The 22,772-nt window shown below is 40.7% G+C and overlaps 1 protein-coding gene across 3 annotated transcripts in view; it reads left to right on the forward strand.

The window, feature by feature from the left end:
* Positions 1-22,772, forward strand: part of OSBPL8 (oxysterol binding protein like 8) — a 943,374-nt gene that overhangs the window by 734,460 nt on the left and 186,142 nt on the right. For all 3 annotated transcript variants that reach the window (XM_069229570.1, XM_069229571.1, XM_069229572.1), the window contains 3 exons: positions 4,462-4,699; positions 5,754-5,938; positions 11,518-11,599. In XM_069229570.1, the coding sequence (XP_069085671.1) occupies positions 4,462-4,699; positions 5,754-5,938; positions 11,518-11,599 (505 nt within the window). The remainder of the gene's footprint in view (positions 1-4,461; positions 4,700-5,753; positions 5,939-11,517; positions 11,600-22,772) is intronic.

Genomic DNA, 22,772 nt, shown 5'->3' on the forward strand with positions numbered 1-22,772 from the left:
ATCCCCCAGACAATTTCTCCCTTTTTGGGGAAGTGCCAGTGGCCTGGATTATCAAAGGTATCGGGCCCTGCTGCCCACTCAACAGGCTTCCCAACCCTTTTGAGGTTAGGATTGTTAGCCCGGCAGACCACGACCAGGCAATCAGAGGCTAAAACTTCCAAACTTCTTTAGTACCCTCTTAGTGACACAACCACCTGGTAGGAGGCAGGGTAAGCCATTTCTTCTCATACTGTCAGAGCATTACATTCAACACCTGAGTTCTCCAAATTGTCCAGCAGGGATGCACCCTACCATTCCTTTTTGCCCTGCCACATGCATCAGATCAGCTTTCTGAGGACCATCTGTCCATCTTGCGTCAGGTGATGCAAGCTGTTTTAACAAAAGGAGCCATGGAGACACTTTCAGCTTCAATGTGGTGATTGGATATTATTCCTGCTACATCCTCATGCTGCAGGACAGAGGCTTTCACGCCATCTTCGTTCTCACTTTATCTTTGCCCTCTCAGTGCATTCCCGCACAAGGACAAGTTCATGATGCTCATGCTTGCCCACGTTCTTTCAGCCCTGGATCCTGGAGACTAGATGTTAGCGTTGTTCCACCTGCATGACGTTTATTTACTCATCCATTTTGGATGTGGTGCGCTGCTGGGCCTTTCTTCTGAACCAACAAGTACAGGTAATTTGGACCATGATCCTGATGTTTCAGCCTCTGTCCTCTGTCTCATAGAAGAAGGTTGCACATCTTCTTAGTGTGCTTTCTGATCGTGCCCATCACCAGAGGAACTTGTTGGATTTCATCCATGTGTCGGAGGATGCAGCAACATACCTGCAGCCTGAATTGGTGGCTGCTTTACTGCAGTTGAACCAGTGGAAAAACCCTCCCCCTGCCCCACCCAGACTTGAAAGTGATGACAGACACATCACTGATGGGTTGGATTGGGGAGGCCATCAGGGAGAGTTGAAGATCAGAGGACTTGGGTCCCCGGCGGAATCCTCTTCCAAAGCAATCTGTTGGACCTGCAGGCGATTTGCTTGGCGTTGAATGCCTTCCTTCTGACTATCAAGGGCAAGCTGGTTCAGATTCTCACAAACATCACCATGTGGTACTGCAACAAGCAGAGCAGGGTGGGGTCTTGGGTCCTCTGCCAGTTATTTGTCAGCCCTTTTGACCTTTTTTTAAATTTGCTGGACCAACTGTCCTTGTTTGCATTGCATGTTATGATGAATGTTTAAAACGTTTGCAACATGTAATGTGCCAAATCCTTTGTGATGGCAAAGTGGGACTTGGTCCTCACTTTCCTCATCTGTACCCCTGTTGAGCCAATGCCCAGTTGTCCATTGCACTTTTTCACATTGGAAACAGTTTTTCTGGTTGCCATAAAAAAAGCACGCCGTGTGAGCTTTCGGTCCTCTCGGTCTAGCCTCCTTTCACGACCTTGTTGGTTGTGCTGTGTGCTAGAGCAGCATTCCTGTCGATTTTGATGATGCCTTTTCTCATTGGCGAAGTCATCACTCTTCTGGCCTTTTGCCTCATCTCTCAAAAGAGCAATTGAAACTCCATCACTTTGACCCCAATACAGCTGTTAGCTTTTACATCTATTGTACCAAGGAACATCAGGTGAATGATCAGCTTTTTGTGAGGTTCTCTGATGCAAAGGAGGTCAAGGTGATACAGAAACGGACCATCTTCTCTTGGATTGTTCTTTGTATTAGGCTATTCTATGCATTGACTATGGAACAGCCTCCAGAAGGCACATTCCCCCAGAGCAGGATCCGCTACCATTGTGTTAGTATGCGGAGTGTCTCTCCCAGACATCTGTCAGGCTGCTATGTGAGCCTCAGTGCACACGTTCACAAAGTTCTAATGCCTCAACGATCTGGTCTAATGGGAAGGGCATTTCACTTATTTGGTCCTGTATGTCTTTTTGATCTGAACCATTCCAGCAAGCCACCTCTTTAGGTGTCTATTCACAAAGTGAGGAACCTGCGGTTTGAAGTAACCGTTAGAAGTTACCTACCTTTTGTAACTCTGCTGGATACTGAACATAATTACAGATTCTTCATCATCTTCCCACCACCCCACTGTGTGGAACAGTCTCCTTTTCTTTTTAAAAAGTTCCCAGTTTAGGAATCTGCACACTGTTTTTTCCATCTGCTGTTGGCTCTGCGTCTTGGTTTGGGAACATGGATATAAAGAAACAGACGTCAGCTCGCCTGGGTGGTGCTTATATGCGGCTCGGTTCATCACTTCCGGAGTGGAGTGACACTGCGTGGAGCCACATGGCACCACATTCCTAATCACAGGAACACTGCTTTTCGAATTTCTGGGTCCAGTCTGGCCCCTGGAGACTTTGACAAGGTGAGGAACCTGCGGTTAGATGGAATATCCACAAGAAAGAGAATCAACAAAGGTAAGTTACTTGTTCCTCTCCTTCCCCCAATTATTTCCAGGTCACTGTAGCCTGGTTTCAACCAGATCCTACAAGCAGTGCTCTACTATGGGCAGCATCCTGTGGTTGGAATACTCTTTCTGCAAAAAAAAATATTGTGCGTAAATCAGTCTGCTCCTCCTTGTAAGAAGGCTTGTATACATTAAATACCTAAAATAAATAAACAAGTTGGCATTTCATAAGGCAAGAACTTTAAGCATGTGTATGTATTGCCAGAACATGTAATCATGTAGTATTGATCCCCATCTGGAGCAGTAAAGCATCAGTTTGGAGATGGTAGTTATACATTTGACCCCGGTTTCCAAGAGAGTTGCAAGTAATGATAGCAGATGTGTAGTGCATGTCCACATCTGACTGATATTTTTTTATAGCACGCAAGTTTAGTGTTGTTCTGTGTCATTCAGTGTTGGGGTCCTTAATCAACCGCAGAAGCCTCTCCATTCTGCATAAAGCTTTTCATTATGTTCTTTAACATGAATATATATCCAAACAGCTTGGCAGTATTTCACCGGAGGCTGGGCAGTTTGATACACAACAATCAATTATTCCAACGGGCTTGTTTACAGAAATCAGACTATTTAAGTTTATAAAGATTATTGCATATAACCATGATGCAGAATCGAAAATTATCAATAGACATTTTACAATGCTAGGAAAGTATAGTTGAGGATGTCAGCAGGCCAGGGGTCATGTAGCATCAGGTAGCATCCCTCCAAATGCATAAACAAATTGCCCTACAAAATCTGCAAGTGCATGGAAGTGTGTGGCAAAAATAGACCTCTCTTTACTTCTGAATAAGGTGGGCTGCTTTAAGGGTGGAATAATTCTCTGTTTAGTTTTTAATGGTGCTTGATCCTGGGAGGGCAGAGGTTTCCATTGTTTCTTAGTAGCGACTGCCACCAGATAGTGCACCCAGGTCTTGTCATAAATAAACTCTGTAAATGTTAAAAGCAGAATAGATTGAAATATTTGGAGTGTCTGCGTCCAACACACCTAGTTTTCCGTTGGTACATTGGAAGATGGACACACCAGCACACACCCCTGCTTTGCATATATTCCCATTTTCACCTCATCCAAAGTGCAGTTGTCCAGATACAATAAAACGTAAATGTGTAAACTTACCACTGTCACCCATCTGTGCACAAGGACATGCAACAAATGGCACATCAGAGAGAAATGCATCACAGTTGTGTTTGAACAAAATTCGTTTTTTCAACTTCATCTTAAGCTTTTAGTCTCTGGAGCATCTTAGCTTATCATCAATGAGCAAATGTATACTCTGATTTAAAATATACTTTTTATTTGTGAAGCTGTCAATTTATTCTGAGCCTATAATGCTCTGAGCTGGTTTCCTAATGTCAGCTTTCTACAGAGGGCCAACAAACCAGGCCTTTGTCTCATGAATCTGTGTTTTATCCTCTTTTACCAGTTGTCAGTCTGACAGTGCCTTCTCTTCTCAGGATTTGTACTGAAACGTTAACTTCCAGTCATGCAGTTAGAGATCAAAGGCAAGAGCAAGTGATAATTGTAGGCCTACATGAATGTTATTGGCACCCACCCTCCCTAGTCTCACCCAATAAAGACAGCAAAACCCATTCATTGTAAGAGTCTGCTTCTCTCCCCCACTGATCTTAAAATACTGTCATACAGCAGCAATAAATCCCAGCATTCTAAGACTTCTGATCGGTTCAGCTAATCTCACTGTTATATACCTAATGCTAATTTATGGACAATGTCCATTTAATTGTCATGGTTAAAACATAAATGTAAATATTGGTGATGGATTCCCCAGTTAAATCAATGCTTGCGTGCTGTGCTTTACAAGAGTGAGTAGTGTGTTTGACTGTTGTTAGTAGAGATTGCAAAGCCAGTCATTGGGTTATCTGCTACATTCAACTTGCAGATGTCAAAAAGATCCAGTTGGCCTTTCAGGCCTAGTCGTAGTAATAGTATTTTTATACCCAGACTTCTAATTTGTGATTAGTTCACCTTTTCTTGTGTTTTTATTAAAGGTTAAATGACAGTGAAATTGAGAGACACCATTTTAAAGACACAGACATGTACTCTGATAAATCCGACCGAGAAAACGATCATGAGCACGATGAGTCAGACAACGATGGCCTTGGAAAAAGTGAGGAAAGTGACAGCGACACATCAGAGAGACAGGATGATTCCTTCATTGACCCTGAGCCTATTGACATAATTAAGGAGACGTTGTATTTAGAAGAAATGAATGAGGAGCTAGGAGAGGTAAGGACTGCGACCTAGGAGGTTAGATGTTCTCTGAAACTGAACAGTTTCTCACGCTGTGCCTGTGTCTCCTGTTGAGGAAATTAATGTATTGTTTTAATTCGACCCCGCTGGGCTCTTTCTACATCTATTCTGTTATTGTGCATCTTGTCATTGACTTCTTCAATTGATTTAGGTGACTTAATAACAATGGAGTTCAATATATGGAATTAGATGAGTATCAGTAAATTACATGGATGTTTTTCACCAAGGGGCTTTGAATGGCATCAACTAGAAAACGTGAATAAAACTCGAATTCTCTATGAAGTAACTCAACCCTGAGATGGAAAACATCCCTGTGATTTACTTTTTACTCATCTATAATTTCATTATTTAAGGCCCCCAAAACATTCACTCCTGCAGCCATACATAATATGGCATCTCCCTGACCGAAAAGTGAAAAAAAGACCATACCTGCCATCCTTAACCAACCCCAGCCACCTTTTCTGTCTTCTATCCTCCTGCATTTGTGCTGTCAGTCGAAGAAGAAAAGCAGTGGTGCACTGACAGGCTCTGAGTTCTGCCAGCTGGGCCTGGAAGGCCATTATGATGTAGCAACAGTGGGCAATCGATTTTATTGTTAACTGTTGCTACTTCATAGCAATCCGTTACTAGATTAAGAATGTGGTGTAAACCATAAAGGCTTCGTATGGAAGCCATAAATAACAATGAATTCAAATGTGTGAAAGGAACAAGCATTAATGTGGTGTAACCTTTTGTCCTTCATTTAACTGGCAAATGCATTAGTATGGATAGCTTGTAGATTCCAGAAAGCATAAGGAATTTAACCTATGTGATTGGTTTGTGTGAGATGTAACTTGGGAGGACAAGCAATCTCGGCATGTAAGATTTGATCTGAGCTCTGAGATCCCCACCATTATCTACAAACATAATCCCCATGAGATGTTAATGCAGACTGATCATTTGTGTGGAAATGTCTTCTTCTGTTGTAGTGCTGGACATTTGTGATAATTTTTATTTTCTGTTTGCAAAATTAATTAAAATGTTTCTGAAGGCAGGTGAGGCTAGCCAAACAGAAACTGTGTCGGAGGAGCACAAAAGTCTTATTTGGACTCTTCTGAAACAAGTCCGTCCCGGAATGGATCTGTCAAAGGTGGTCCTGCCTACATTTATCTTGGAACCCCGCTCATTCCTGGACAAACTCTCGGATTACTACTACCACGCAGACTTTCTGTCCGAGTAAGTTCATTCCGCTTTTTCATTTGGCCCGCTCCCCTCGCTTGCCATTTACTTTCAAGTTTGCAAAGACCCTGTATTGTTGACTAAACACTTTTGTCTCTTATGTTTCCAAATTGTACCTTTTGATACAAGGTTTACAGATACATGTCTTTCACGAGTAGTTGTTTCAAAAATTGATTTTGTGCACTTTGATATATCTCCCTTAACTATAGAGACCCTGCCTTCTTTGTAACTATGCCTTTGCTCATGCACCTTTCAAGCATATTTAAAATGCATTTCCAGTCCACAGGCTTCCTACTTTCAAACCATATGCTTGCAAGGAAATAATTGATTTTATTGTCTACCCATGGTTAGACCAGCCTATACCAAAACATTTTTATTTTGACTCTTCTGATCTCTGCTTCTTAAACATGACAATGACACCTCCTAAACTTGGGTTCATCACATATGACCTGTACACCATCTGAAGAGTAAACTTCCAGCTCCATACCACCAGCCCTGATATCTCTCACCATACTGCTAAATAGATCTCTATTTGTTGTAAAGATACCAGCACATCACAGCTGTATACAAGGCAGCTTTACAAGAAGTTTGACACTGAGTTTACTCCGGGTTTTGTTGAGCAAAAAGCATTTTGCAGGATGACTACTGTAGTCTGCATTTGCTGTGGTGTCCCTGGTTCAAAAGATTGTTGTAACCCAAAATAAGGGCAGCCACGTACATATGACATTGAATGGATTTAGAATTGAAAAACAAAGTGGAGGGCCATGGCCTAGATGGTAATCATAGAACATTGCAAATGTGGAGCTTTTGCTGTTTGTGCCTTTTGCCGCTTTCTGCCATCCACCACATTCACCATGGATCTATGGAGGACAACCTGAGATGACTCGCTGAACCCTTGTGGAAGACAGAGGTCTGAAATGGGCTGAGTAACGCTCTGGAGTGTGGTTTTGGAAGAGGTTGGACATCACAAAAGCTGAGCACCATCAATGACAGGATACTTTGTTGCTGAGACACAACCCTGTGGAGACCAAACTAGCCCTGTATAGTTTGCACTGTGATTGAAACGGCAGCAGCCTTCTTGGAATGGAGCTGAGGTCACTTACAACTCTATACATTAACTCTTAAAATCAGCTCACCAAGATACCTAAACCTTCCAAAAGAGATATTTTTCATGCATAAGACAACCCCTGACAAACTAAGAGAGAGAGAGAGGGTAGGCTGATCTTCATGTGAGGCACTTGAGGACTATAACTTCCTTGGCTTTAGCCTAGTGGAGGTAGTACAGATAACTTACACAAGAAAATCAGCCTCTCTCAAAAAATGTCTTACATCATTGAAGATAGTTAAAACTGATGTAGTACCTCCTGCAATAAACATATCTTAGAGGAGGTAATAAAACGAAACCAAGTCCAATTAAGACTGGAAAGACATGGTTGAAACCCACCACAAATCAAACAAGTTTGTATATTTCTCAAAAGAATGTGAAAGGAATAATGGCACAGAAAAAAAGCCAAGCCAAAAGGAAATTGCCTACTGATACTTATGGAAACAGACCTTTAAAATGTTTTGATTATTAACATCTGTTTACCAAATAGGAACACTAGATCCACACTTACTGGTTTTTCTAGAGAAATGATCCTATTTCAAATACGTTCATGTATTAGCATATTAAACCTGACTACGTAATAGATATACGTGGTACAGCTATAGAAACAGGTCAGACAGACCTCACCGATTTGTACAATTTTAAAACTGGATAAGGTTGTACAGACAGTTGGAAGACATTTAAATTAAAAAACTAGAGAAATCACCCATTGCTCAGTGTTGCAGTACTCATTTTCCTCAATTGACTACTTACTTGACAACTGGTGCTGCCTGTAGCCCAACACTGCACATCAGTATCAGCTATGCTTAAATATCAGAAAAAATAAAATGACTGAAAATGAAACTCAGTGAAATTGTTCCCCCACCTCATTCAACGTGGAGAGGATTGGAATTTAATGTATAAATGCAAGAAGGGTGTGTTAAAAAACATGGATAGGGTTGGAGAAAGTTATCTACAATATTAATACATTTAATTTAAAAAAGCTGAACTCGCACTATATTATATTGCATAACTACAAGGAAAGAGCAGACAAAAGGAGGAAAAATCTCACAATTGAAACAAGTGTCTAACAAAAGAAAATTATAAAAGATTAGCAGTGGACCACTGAAATTAACACAACTTTATAACTGTCACAAAACTTGTTAAAAGCTCCTCCTTCTCTCTACCCAGTAGAGATGCCTTCATTGACAATGTTCAGATAGCAAATGTACCAGAACAAAATAGGTTTTAACTAAATAGAGATGTCACTACAAAAGAAGTTGAGAAAATCTTTTAGTTTTTTCAGTCTGAAAGAACACTAGGACCAGATGGCCTCCTGAATGAGTTCCTAAACAACTATGAAAATTATTCCCCTCTTATGTTAAAGTTACGACACCAATGTTTTGGATAAACTATTCCCAAATAAATGAAAACATCAAATATGTTAATATATTAAAAAGGAGCCTTTAGAGTGTGTAATTTACAGATCAGATACCTTGTTAAACAGAAGCTATTACATCTTCACAAAAATATGGCCTGTTATACGGCATCTTTTTTTTTTAATCCAGAAAATTGTGCACAAAGCTCATACTAGTTTCAGATGCTTAGGATATGGCAATAACAACAAGACACCTAATTAACATTTTAAAGTAGTTCAGTGTAAATGGTCAGAGGGAGTGATACTTGAATACATTTTCAGAATGCATTTGACATATCCTGAAACATTTTATTCTGGGTCCTAAGTTAAATGCATTTTGGGGCTCAGTTCTGCAACACCCACAGTCTCTGCATGAGGATCCACTTCTGTAAAATATGTACGGGAGATAAATCAATTATGCTGTTCAAAGGTATGTGGCAAGGCTGTTCCTTGTCCCTTTGTAGCTTTTTAATAGCATAAGAACCGCTGGCAGTGAAAATAAGAACATGTACATTTTGAGGGTTATATCAACTATACAATTATGTTATTCAGCGTTATGTAGTTATCGCTAATCTCAATCAAATTATTGCTTCTCCACCTCCAACATAAAGTGATACCTTCTGATCATTTTCTTGTTACACTATCAACTGTACAAAGTTAAAAGCATTTTACTATTAGCTGAAATTAAGCCAAATATTTTGAAGCCTGGAATTTAATTTGTACTAAAGATAATGTTCGGTACCTAAGAATTCCATTTGAGTACAGTGTAGAGAATTGTATTCCTTTGCATCTTCTATATGAGGTAAGCAAAAATATCTATGAAAATACTGAAGGTTCATGTAGATTGAAGTGTAACTGCTAAAACTCCTCATTGACTGTACATCAAACAAACAGTTTAGCCTGCATGCAATAAGAATCTAATCTTATTCTCCCAACGAATGAAATGGAGATGAGATGCTACATACCGTACATTGAACAAGACCGTTTTTTTTAAAAAGACTAGCCAAACAATACAACTGTAACTTTTACTTGTTTGTAAAGCAAGTACTGTATCTCAACCTTTATCTCAAGTTGAGGAACAACACACTTCAGTGGGAGACTTGATGTTCCTGTGAAATCTGTCATGCCAGTCATTTATAGCAGAGTGACAAAACAGCACCCAAATATGTAGAAAAGATATTCTTGTCAAACCTGCGCTATGGAAATATCACTTAACTAGCTTTGATAGCCCCCAGTGAAACTCCTGAACTCATCAATTCACTTCTGAGTGAAAACTGGAAGAAAATGAAAGCCTGGTGCTTTTATTGGCTACTGTAAGGATAACAGGTATATAATAATGAGCACAGCCTACTGAAAGATGTGTTGACAAGATTCTTACAATGCAACATAGGATAAATATAATACACTGTTTTCCTTTAAAGTGTCAGAAGCTCCAACTAAAGACAATTATCAGTGTTGGAACCTTGAAAAAGAAGCAATCAGTTTTCAACCCTTATGTTGAATGTTCCATAGTTCAAAACTGGTAGAAACATCCTAAACAATTGAATACATTACTGGCATGTAGGTTCAGCTATCTTAATCATTCAGTACTGTGCAATCCAGATACTTAGAAATATATGCTTCGATAGCATGCTCCGATTCTGTGCATATCCTCAATTTGTCTCACATTACAACTTTTCCTGTCACATGATGTTCTTGCTCCTCTCAAATTCCAAGTATTTTTTCCAAACCAAAGAGTTAATTTAGGCCCCTGGACAGTGTTGTGGAGTATTCAGATGTTCATTTCTCCCTTTGTTTCTTATATAATATTTTTCTCTTATGATTTTGATGCTCTGTAAAAAGGGAGAGAATTGCAGTTAGAGATGTCTGTCCTAACAGTCAAGCAGACCAAAAGGTGGGCTAAAAACAGTACTAAAGACATACAGGAAGCCTGGGAGTAACTCAAGGAGTCATGTGACTAAAGGTACTGAAAAATCTCAGATTACAGGCGTCCCTCAGGATGAAGATATGGTGAGCTAGGTAAGTGCATGAGCCCTTAGATGGCAGAATAGTTAGGAATTTCTGCAGAGATGTTTTGAAGATAAGTTGTCTGCCGTGTTATCAGAAAATAGAGGTGCACTCTCAAACTGATCCTCATGGTTGAGGGCACTAACGATCGATCGAGTGCTGGAGGGAGTTAGATGCAGAGAGAGAATAGAATTGAAAGGAATCCTAATTTACTCCTTTGTTAATGGTTCTCAAACCATGGAGAAATGGAGGAGGAAACTCTTACGACCCAAGTGAGAATTTGATACTATATATTCACTGGCAAATACGCTCCATCTGATGAAGATCTGTGTGATGAAGAATGCAGGATGTGCTTCTTTTGTAACCTAGTGAATGCTGTAAAACACCTGGAGCCCCCACAGGAGTGGGCTTTGTCTTTTGTATTGGGCAACCTTTCTGCTTGGAAAGATGTTGCTGCACATGGTACCCTAGAGAAACCAAGCTAAGAAAATACCTATACAGGAGGGATACATTTATCTTAGAATCACTTCTTGCTATTTATTTGGCTCTCTCTCACCATTTTGGGGGATTGGTCTATGATTGTATCATCTTAATCTGTAGATTTTTATGGAGGATGGAATTGGAATGTGGCAAAACACTATTCTAGCTTTCAATGTGATTAGTACACAAAGAATGCTCTGGCTCTGTTTTTAATTCACAATTGAATGCCATTCTAAAGCTGGTGGCTACCTGTTTTTACTTATATACTATTATTCACTATCGTACCCAGTAACATTTCTGTATGTCCCTGATCCTTCCTGGTGAAGATGTGTTTAGTTGAGAAAAACATAATAATTCAGATTTATTTAGCATGATCTTTTTCCTCTGGACACTTTGATTCCATGGTTGTATACCGTACTTTGACTATTGCAGATTGCCTGATGGCCTAGAAACCTAGGTCTTGATGTGTCTATCATTTTCCATAACATGTTATACATATTTTTCATCGAACAACTGAGTACATTTATCTTCCATATATTATTTCTTACAAACCTCCCTGATGTTATGCCTTTTCATTGTGTTTCCTAGGGCTGCTGTAGAGGAGAATGCGTACAATCGATTAAAGAAAGTAGTGAAATGGTATCTGTCTGGGTTCTACAAAAAGCCAAAGGTAGTTCTCCATAACGTGCACCTGTGTACCTGTGTATCTGTTAATGTAAGGCTTTCCGTATCTTACTAGAAAATATTCCTCCAACAAAGTAGAGTACTGGCTTCATGTTTTCTGGTGTCAGAGTATCAAAGGAAGTGTGCAGCCACTCAACTTGACCAAAAGTTGTGTTTCACAATTCATCCTAATAACCAGTTACAAGCACAAACCATTCAAAATAAATTAACAACTTGACAAACCCATGGATCCTCACACCATTGTAAACATTCTCTTCTTTCTGCCCCTCCATTGAGTTCATATGAATTTCTCCAGTCCCTCTTGTTGTCCGTTAGTGCTTTCCAGGTTGCATGAGTTTTTTTTTTTTCTTTTTCTAAATTTGCACTTTAGGTATTCCCACAATTAGAAAATGTCACGTTCGCTACTAACATGTTGTAGTTACCTCCTACATAATAGTGTGCACAGCACATGCAATTTTTCATTCATTTGTAGTTTGTTTTAATTTTGTAGCACGAACAACTTGGTGAGGGTTGAATGTTCTTCCAGAGGTGTTTGATATTCCTTACCTCCTTAACTATTGAAGTGCTTCCTTGAAAATCCCTGTATCCCTGGTTGGAAGAAGGCTAATTGCCTGGCTTTCACATGTATAAATGGCTTGATGACTGAACTGATAGAATGCTGATTGGTTGGGCCTACGACGAGTCTTATTGCTGATTTTTAAATCCACCAAATAATTACAGGGTGAGCTTATAGAAGCAATGGGTGTTAACAGATGTTTTTGACGTTTACTCAAATAATGCTTGATTTAAATTACATTTTTATTACATCAACACAGTTCAATTCAATAAACTTTTTTTTGATTTTCAGAGAAGATCATACAAGTGTACAATAAAAATGTGTCCGTGCTACTATAGACAAACTTTGATAAAGGAACCGACATAGCAGCACGTATAAAACAGAAATCACTTAAAGCTAAAACTTTACAATCAAAATATACATTAAAATAAACCTAAAACAGGAGAATACAGTACTATCGGGTTGCGTACAAAGCCCTAGATAAAAATTGGGAAATCAGAAAGCACAGGTTTCGTGTGGTCATGAGCTGCACGTATAGATTGGCCGGTCTGATTTGCTTAATTCCTCATGCAGACAAAATAGTTTTTATAATTTTTTTTAGCAGGGCAGAGAACTTTGGGCAAAGCAGAACTATGAGCATGGAGGTACAGATAAAAACATTGTCACAAGTACAAAGAGGCAGATTGGATTGAGAGTACCCAACACCCTGAAAAATGTTCAGTCTTAGAAATGTTAGGAGGCGCTGATGGCCGCCTTAGCGTAACTAATAATGACTGGAGCCCACAAATTCACCAGCAATTTCAGAACGTCTCCTAGAACCCCATTGTCTCCAGGGACCTTACCTAGTGGCAAAGAGTGAATGGGGGAGTCTTACCTCCTCCACCTTGACCGTGAACATGTCTGTCAAAGGAGTAACGGTGAGTAGAGGTAAAGGCTGTAAGCCCTCCAAGTCATAAAGACCTGTAAAATGATTCGCCCAGGCCTGGGCAGGAACTGTAGCTGCCTTATCCGACAGCTGATCATCTTTAAAAAAGGAACAATTTAGTACGGCCCAAAACCTGGCTCTATCATTCAGGGAGCTTTTTAACACCAGATGATCCAACAGTTCTTTCATCAGCTCCAGCTTCCATTTGTCAAGAGCAGCTTTAAAAGCTGCTCTAGGAAGTTTAATAGCGGCCCTGTCCCGTGGTATGCATTTTAATGTCATCACCAACACCCATTTGGCCCTGACATAATGGGTGTCAAACCATCTATATGGTTTAGGGAGGCCCCCTGGGGTCTGTTTAGTCAAAGTATTGTTACTGTATGTACTTATATGTTCAATCATCGTAAGAATCTGGGGATCTTCCTCAAAGCAAATCTCAGTCATCCTGCCATGTTTGGATCAGAAGAGTATTGAATTCCTCAGGGATGACATTTTATCCTGCGACCCTGGTCCTTTGGCTTGGTTAGGACTTTGTAAAAATCAGTTAATCCCTGTTCCCATCCATCTCCCCCCACCCCCAATAAAAGCTGCAGCAGCTAGAGGGTTGTGGTCAATATGTGTATTCCAAACCAGTCCAAAACATAACAAAAAAGAGAAACCCTCCCTTGAGACAAAAATATAGTCAATAGTGGAGCCAGCACCATGGCCTTTATAAATGTAGGTATAGCAGTATGCTGTTCCAGGGCTTTTTTGGAGAGGAGGTTGACCAGATTATATTGGGTGGTCAAGTCATTTAACATGTCCGTGGGGCAGTGTGCTTCACGTGGACCTGGTCTTCCGAAGGAACATCTGGATCATCTGTATGATACAAATGACACTCCTTACAGGGACAGAGATTGAAGTCCTCAATAAAATCAACACCACAAACTGAGTTGAGCGGGAAAGAAAGAAAGAAAGAATGAATCAAGAAAATTGCCCACTTCAGAGAGTACATCTGTTTTCTCCTTCCTATGAATGGGATAGTAAATGTTAATACAGCGGATGGATAAGTGGTGGCTGCGGGGCAAGTAAACTCCCAAAAAGCAGGAAGAAGTGGGACGAATCAATATGGGATTGGATACTCGGTCTAATTTCACAAAGGTGACCAAGCCCCCTCTTGCTCTCCTACTTTAGTAGGGAATACCATTTACAATAAGAACAATCCACATATGATGTTCCAAGTTTCCTGTAGGTTTCATAATATCAAAACTTGAGAGAAAAGCGATAGTCAGTATCCCTAGTTTGCCTTGGGCGCACGCTGTATTCCAGCTCAAGATTCTTAGCCACTGAAAGGACATAGTAACATTGGGCCAGCTGTGGCTAGTCAGTCTGGAGCATTTAACCCACTCAGCACATCAGAGCGATCGTGCAAAGGGTGGGGAGGTACTGCCCATAGGAGGATCTGGATGCGGCTGACATCAATCGACGCAGAAAGATCTCCCTCAGAAAGGCACCCCCTACTCTCTTAGGCTTATAAAAGAACCCAAGGGGAAAGACAGAGATGGCAAAAGGGGTGGCAAGCATGAACTTAACATATATCTTAAGATGGCACCTGCCGTAAATAGATTAGCAAAATTCACAATGATACAGTTCCGCTCCATGGACTTTGATGAAGTACCAGTCCAACCAGTTCTCCTAAGCATGACGATTTCATTGTATAGCCATTGACTATTCTTATTAGGGAGCCTTTTGGACAGCCAATGCACCACCTTATTCTTAACTTGGATATATGTATCTGATTCTGGATGATTACGTGTGGGTACATTAGTAAGGACAACCACATATGGTGTGCAGGCTGGGGGAAGCTGGGTGACCACCTCATTGCATTTGGAACCCAGGGACCACTTATCTACTGGATGATGGTGCTTGCTCTGGTTGTCAAATGCCATAGAGATTTGACAAGGGTACGTGTTTGGATGTAGCCTTGAGCCCTCATTTCTTTTCTTGTGGCCAGAAGTTAGGGAGGGGGAACAGTTGGACTCATGTGAAAAAGGGTCGGAGCTGACCTGGGCACCTGGCTTTGCCCCTCCCCCATTATAGTGGGAGAGAGTGAGGCACTTTCCATAGTACTAGGGGCTACCTGGGTCCTAGAGTGAAGCAGAGGTGGACAAAGATGTGCGTTCCTGGGGTGTGGAAGCCAACTGTTTTGAAATGTCCTCCATTCCCTTTCCTAGGCGGGTGGCCTTGGCTTTTGACTCTACAACACTCGGACTAAGGATGTCTAGAGCCCCTAGGATCTTGCTTTCAAGTTTAGAAAGTGATGGACGGTGAAAAATTCCCTCCATCTGCTGGGGATGTATCTCTTTGCTTACTAGTGACTTTATTGGGTGCTAGATTTTGATCGAACGTATGTGTCCCCCTCATGGCTTTGGGTTTTGCTCCATTCCCCACCACACTCCTTGAAGCGGCTGCTCTAGGACCCATACTATCAGTCAGTGGCTGTGCAGGAGCTGGGAGGAAGAACTCCATGATTCATAATTTGTGGGGGTGGTGGCTAGGGGTTGTGGCTGATCCAGAGAAGGACCCACAGTATTGATAGGAATATGGTTTGGAAGAGGAACAGGGGGCATCAAGGCTTGTTGGGATTGGATAAGTTGTTCTCTGCATAAAAAATTTCCTCACATAGCGTCCCCACTACATTGGAGAGAAAATTATAAGATGGTATTACTTGTCCTGGTGCACCTGACCCTCATATTAGTAGATTCCTCTTTCCTTGTACCCATGCTTCTCAGCCAGAGGCCGACAGACCAGAGTTTAACAGTGCTGGAGAGAGTAGATGCTGAAAACCACAGATCCCTGCAAAACACCCCACAGAGCAAAATGGGAACTTAACCAGGTCTTGTCCCCCTGGTGCCAGAGTCAAATGTCAAAGCCAGGAAAGAACTAAACTGTTAAGGTATAAGGCACATAGTCTGGGTCTAGGAATCCTCAAAGAATAGTCAGACCTTTCAGTCCTATCGATGGAGAAGCTCATAAAGTCACAATGACTCACCCACAAAGTAGTAAATTCAAGAGATGAGGCCCAGCCCGGCCTCTTTTGGTTGCTGATGGTGCTGAACGGGCCCACCCTTGGCCAGGGCAGGTCCTGCACGGCGGGACTGCCAGGAGCACTTTATAGCACTAGATGGAGTGATGAAGTGCAGGTGAGGGAGCACCACTGACTGCCTCCTAGGGCCCTGGGCTGATGGATCCTGTGGTCCCAAGGAAGCTGCAGTTGCTGATATTACATCAATATATTTTTGTTTCACTTCTGGATTTTATGGCATTTATGTCGCACTTCATACCCCTTGAAGTGGTGAGTAACACCTTTTACTTGCATTATTGTTACAAAATTTTTGATGTAATGTAGACTACTGTAATCAGACCCAACACAATTCAGTATGTCAACTCCCTTTACACTTTCATAACTGAAGCTGGTAATTCATCATTGATATGATTTATTGAAAAGTTAAGTGTTGTGTTGCTTTGAAGACACACCTTTCCTCTCTTTTGGAACTGTGTGGTTTTGGTTCTTTATAGCTTTTCTGTAAAATCCTTTTTGGTAAAGTGTAAGTGTGTGCTGAAGAACAAATATAAGTAGGTCCAAGTTAGGGCTGTTGATTTATAGACTAAAGTGTGTTTGAGTATCACAAGTGTTTTAGAAACAAAATATCGATTTGTCTCCTTCTGGTTTACTTTGAAATTTAGGTGTAGTTTAGGATTTCAAACCATCTTTGAAGTACAGGCATTTGCTTCTGAATAAACCATTATTTATATTTATCTTGTGCATCCATTTGATTTATAAGGAGCATCTTTATTAATGGTGTGTTTCTTCTTTTGATTTCCATATTACCTGGTAGAAAATCTCAGGTGGCTGATACTTGCCCAGAGACATGCAGATCACAGTTCCAGACCCTGGAATCATACTGTCAATTTGTAATCCTACCAAGTCGACAAAGTACATTGCGCATTGCATTCTGATTTTTCTGTGAAATCGTGGTGAAACAGATCTCAGCCTTTTCTCTAAGTTCCATTTGTCTCACACATACAAAGACAAACGGAAGCAGAAATCGGTTCAATATGTTTTTTTGAATCAACTGCGTTCTAGATAAAATAGCTTGTACTGCAATGATTAGGATGATAAAAACAGAATAATAGCAATGAAGTGACAAGGAAAATGAAACACAAGAAAAGTCCCACCATAGTGTCAGAGTGCCAAGTGTCAGGATTCCTACCTATGCCACTTAGGTACTATTAGAGCACAGCAGTGTTAGCCCTATACCACCCTTCAGGATCCCTAATAAGATACCATCCTCCATACTTGGATGTGGTAGTAGTGGTCTCCCTCTAACGTATAGGGGGCAGAGGGATGTTTTATAATAAAAATAAAAAAAAGCTGGTGTTATGAGAAACCTGCACTAACATAAGAACACGTATGTTTCTCATGAAGTGACAAAGATTGAGATGTTCCACTTTGTACTGACAACACACTGGAGACAGCCTTGAGCAAAGCACAGAAGGAGAATACCAGAGTGAAAGGAACGAAAACAGTTTCTGTGCTAAAAGCAAATGAGATAAAGGAAAATAAAACATCACCGCAGAAGAGAGCCTCTGCTCAGAAAATAAAATGAATTGTTACTAGGCTAAAAGGCACAAGCTGCAGGACTATGGCTAAAATAATGTGCCCATATAAAAGCTGCCAAAATACCCTTGCAGCACCCTCCCCTTGTTGGTGCACAGTGTTAGAGGAAAACCCAATCCAAACTACAATAAAATTGAATTAAAATATATAAATGTCCAAGCTGACCAGTAAGCATACTCAAAGTAGGCCATATTAAAACAGTCAATTTAAAATATAATAATGTTATTGTTAAAAGCCAAATCTCATCCTTAAAAGTCATTTTGAAAAGTGCCAACTAGATCTAGGACAATCGAATCAAGGAACAATCCCACTTTGACAGGTGTTAAAGCAATCAAATCTGTGCCAAGGAAAACCAAAGAGCACTTCTGTTCCAAAACCTCAGCTCCAGCTGAGGCGGCAATAGTCCTTGCAAGATGTAGTGCGCAGAGCCACTTGATCCACAAAGGGCGGCTCATAGGAGGCTTCCGATAGCAAGCGCACTCTCAACGCGCATGTCTGGTAATGAGCCCTCATCAAGAACATCAACAGTGAAAGTGAGCTCAGCATAGAAAGGCACATTTGTAGTGCACATTCTGAAAGGCACCAAAGGCAACGAAACATGGGCTGCACACAGTTCAGTACCGGTCTGAATGACAGAGATCAGTTGCACTCCAGTTCCTTACGGAGTGGTGCTTTGAAAATACTGCATCATGCGTTCATTACACAGTTGCACCAGTGGAAGCGCCATCAGTCCTTCTTGTTCAGATGTGGCAATCATTGCGAATGAAAAACTGCAAAAGCAAAATGCCACCAATTAGGGCCAAAGTAATGGAGAATCCCCCACAAATGCCTGAAAATATTAAGTGTATGGCTCAGGGTACTATGCCAAATATAGATGAAAAGGGTGCTGATGAACCCAGAACCAACAGCCTTAAAAAAGTGTACAATCCCAGTAGTATTGGACGCATTAAATATTCATCCCACGAGTTCACCAAAGTGTCCTGGAAAGTTTGTATTTAAAAGGTACTATGTTTACATGGATTACATTGCCACGTGAAGTGCGTAGGTCTCGCTTGCCGATGTCAGGGCTACATGTTTCTGAACTAGTCTGCTCAGCTTGTTAAAATTTATGTTGGAAGTAGCAGTATGAGGCCAGATGTCTTCTACTTCGTCTTTTGCGTAGGGGGAAAAACGACGTTACCGCAACGAGTTACAATTTGGGAAACCCAACCTACGTAGGCAGTTCGAGCTCGCATTCCACAACAGCCCTCACTGTTTAGAAGTACATAACTTCCATTTGAGAGCACCTGGAATGCTAAGTGATCAGGGGGGACGGGAACTCCCTTCAGATTACAGGCTAAATTCGCTGCTGAAGCATTACATGCTCTGTGCAAGGAAAGCTGTTTGCAAACCATTGAATGGCTCACAGAAGTCTAGCATTTGCTGCCACAAAGAAAGACCTCTTTCATGGCATTGAAACATTTGCATGAAAAGGGCCGCTCCCACACCTCATGAATGTAACTATCTCCAAACCTTTCATATCTGCCTACAGGAATGTCTTTCAAGCAGGGTGTGAATTGATGTGTTGAAATTTGCAGATAAATAATCCTATGAATTAGCCAGACAGCAGATGGTATTTCCGCCACAGTAAAAGGCAATGTTTAAAATTTCTCAATGTTCAGCATAATTTAAGTATCCTCTTTCTTAGCCATTATTATTTGTTGTTGCTTCAAATTAAATGCGGCAAACAGGTTCTTAGGCTTGACATAATGCCACATAATGCAACCATTTGTTAATGTTTGTAGTGTTCAACCTGACTGCATAATAGACCTACGTTGACTCTGTCCATGTTGTAGAGTTAACATGTCAGTTTGCATAATGTCAATTGCAGAAGAAATTATGTTGTTAAGATTGTATATGCAGTTGGGCAAGGAGTTAATCACATTATCTACGACTAATGCTTTCTGTAAGTTTTCTTGATCTATTTACCTTAACCGAGCTGTGGTTTCTTGTTGTGAAAGTTTCCAAATTTCATTGTAAATTGCTTATAAGAAGCACTTTTTACGTTTTCTTGTGGGGCCTAACAGAAAGTCTTGTAAGTCTGTTATTAGGCAGGAGACTGAAGTGTTTTTACAGCATCTAGTGAGGAACTTTTTTTTACCATTGCTGGGATAGTTTTCCCGCACTGTATGTTTTCACAGTACCAGAATGTTCTGATAACGCATAGCGAGGGTCTGGTCTGTTCGCTCTAAAATCCCCAGTGGAGTTTTCAAAAAGCGAATGACAACAATTTGTGTCTATCGGCCACAATAACCATCCACTAGGACATAAAAGTGTAGTGTTGAAAGTTCCATTTTGGACCCACTCATTAAGTTTTTCTTCTGTTGCATTAATGTATTTTGCCATTTGTAAAACTTGGGCAGGAGTGGGGATACTGGGCGCATTTAAATCTTTAATTTTTGCAAAGCCTAAACAACTTGTCTGCTTCACTGTCATTTAAACATATCATTTGTATCGGGATCAGGCATGCTCTAAATGAATCTTCCCTTCATTTGCCAATGTTTAGTTCCCCAAACACTCTTTAAGTCAATCGACTTCATCCAATATTCATAGCCTTCTATAGCCAACCGGGAAACATAGGAATCCGAATAAATCAATTTTGTATCAGTCAACAATACATTGTGCATTTGCATTGACAGTGATTTAAAGTAATATAGGACGTAGCATCTTGAACATTATGCCCCACAATAATATGTAAACGTATCCATATATGTTTTAGAACTCCCCATTGGTGGTGTAGGACAAGGTTTCCATTGTGTATATTCAAAAATAGTCTTTCTGGTACTTGCTGTATGAATGAAATGATGTGCATAATAATTGTAATAGAACATATTGCCAAATGTTTTCTTTTGTTTGGTAATGTCTTCACTTTCAAGTACAGTAAAGAACTCTAATTCACATAGCATAGAATTAAGAGTTTCTACATCCTAGTCATCAGAAACAACCCCAGGTATTATTACATAATTTAAAGAAAGTTTAAAAACATGTTTTTCATGTAACTTCAGTCGGACCAAATATATCAAGACACTTTATCCCAAACAATGCCATCAGGAATTGGTATAGCTGAAATGTTCACTAGGGGCAAGTCTCGACAGACCTTAGGAGAAGTAAAATCTGGTTTTAGAATCTCATCCACCAGTTCGACTGCAGAGAGTTCAGGAAGATAATGATCGTGTATCAGTAAGAAAAAGACGATGACAAACCCAATCCAAAGAAGAAAGGCAAGTACAGATAGTTAAAGCCACAGATAGTTCCATGGACGAATGAAGGCAATTTATCAGCTTACGTGCTCTTGACAATAGTTTTGCGTAAGAAGTGGATGAGTCAAAGGAGGAATCATGTTGATACGCATAATATCCAGAAGCAGTTAGTGCAAAAGTGGGAGCTGTGTTAGGAAGTGGAGAACTAACAGAAGTCTTCCTTGGTGGTTTGTAGAAAACAATGCCATCCATTTGAGTTGTAGTGCTCATTATCTCTGTCATTTCTTGTTTCAGATGAAGATGGTTGTACTAATGAAAGATAATTTTCCACCCTCCCCAAGCTCGGGGAAGTGTCAGCATTGCTGCTCAAAACCTGTAGAGGAACATCCTGGTCTGTAGTGAGAGGGATTCAGGAAGTTCCCAGGAGTCCACTAGGGGTGCTGTGAATGATCTACCATATGCTGTAACTTGACATTACCAGTGTAGACCAAGTGATCTTCTTTTGATCCAGGCAGTGGTGATAGATTAACTTTTTGTACCGTGTATTCCCAGGACTGGAACCGGTGCACAATATGATGCACCAAACTCCTTCACACCATTCTTTTCTCGAAATAGATTCACAGCTTTCAGAACCAGCCTGTAGATGTTATTGGGGCATCCCTTAGTCAAAAGGAGGCGACACATTTGTTTTTGTCACAGAACTATTGTTATTCCTGCAAGATAGTGACACATTCATTTATGTCAAAAGGTGTGTCTGCTGCCTCTGCCCTAGAGCCATCAAGATCTGGAACATACATTGTGTCCCTAACAATGCCTCATGTGGGGTGTGCCCTCCCAAGCACCTTCTGGGCAGACTTTTAAGTACTCTCTGGACTCCATACAGGTGACTAAGCCAACTACGACCTGTACCTAATACTCTTGCTGTCAAGGATTGCTTTAAGTCTCGATTCTTCAGTTCCACTACACTGTTACTCTCAGGATGGTAGGGGACGAGAAATGTAGTTGGACCCCTAACGAAGCCATGGTGTCCCTGAATGTCCTTGAAGCTAAAGCAGGGCTCTAGTTCAAGTGAAAAGCTGCAACTGCATATGTACTGATAAAGACTTGCAAATCTTTAATAACAGTTTGAGCGTCAGCTGATCGTTGTGGCCAGACCCATAGAAATCTGATGCGTACTCGCAACATGGCGTTCTGTCAATCTGCAATCGCAGAACCTTGAGCGTTTTTGACAAATAAGAGCATTGAATGAAACGGTGTTTTCAAGTATTGGATTCTTGGCAATTAAGGAAATGGACGTGTGTGGGTAGATATATGACCTACTTCTTGAAGCTACATACGATTACTTATAATTGGGAATTATATAAGTCAATGGACGCCGGTTGTGGACTCTGGCATCGTATTCTTCCTATTAGCTAACAAACAAAAGCCCTGAAGAAGTCGTTGGGAACTAGAGAACTTCCCCATGACGAAACACGTGTTGGCTCGAAGTGTTTATCCATGGACGATGCTGTAAAGTAGAAGACATTTCTAATAAATCTCTGGATTAGATTGGACTGTGAAGTGATTTATGTGAAACTTTGGACTGCATTCCTTTGAATTTAACTCACTTGAATTTGACTTACTTGTGTTACAACATCACTCACTTGATTTTTGATTTATTGTACTGACAAAAGTATAACTTGTACCAGAGGGGCCTCACATTGTGTTAAACATAGAAATCTGGAGCATGAGTCGACAGAGACTAGAATATATCTGTAAGCACCTTCAGGTGTCAGGGGA

Source organism: Pleurodeles waltl, chromosome 4_1 (genome assembly GCF_031143425.1).
Source record: "Pleurodeles waltl isolate 20211129_DDA chromosome 4_1, aPleWal1.hap1.20221129, whole genome shotgun sequence".
NCBI lineage: Eukaryota > Metazoa > Chordata > Amphibia > Caudata > Salamandridae > Pleurodeles > Pleurodeles waltl.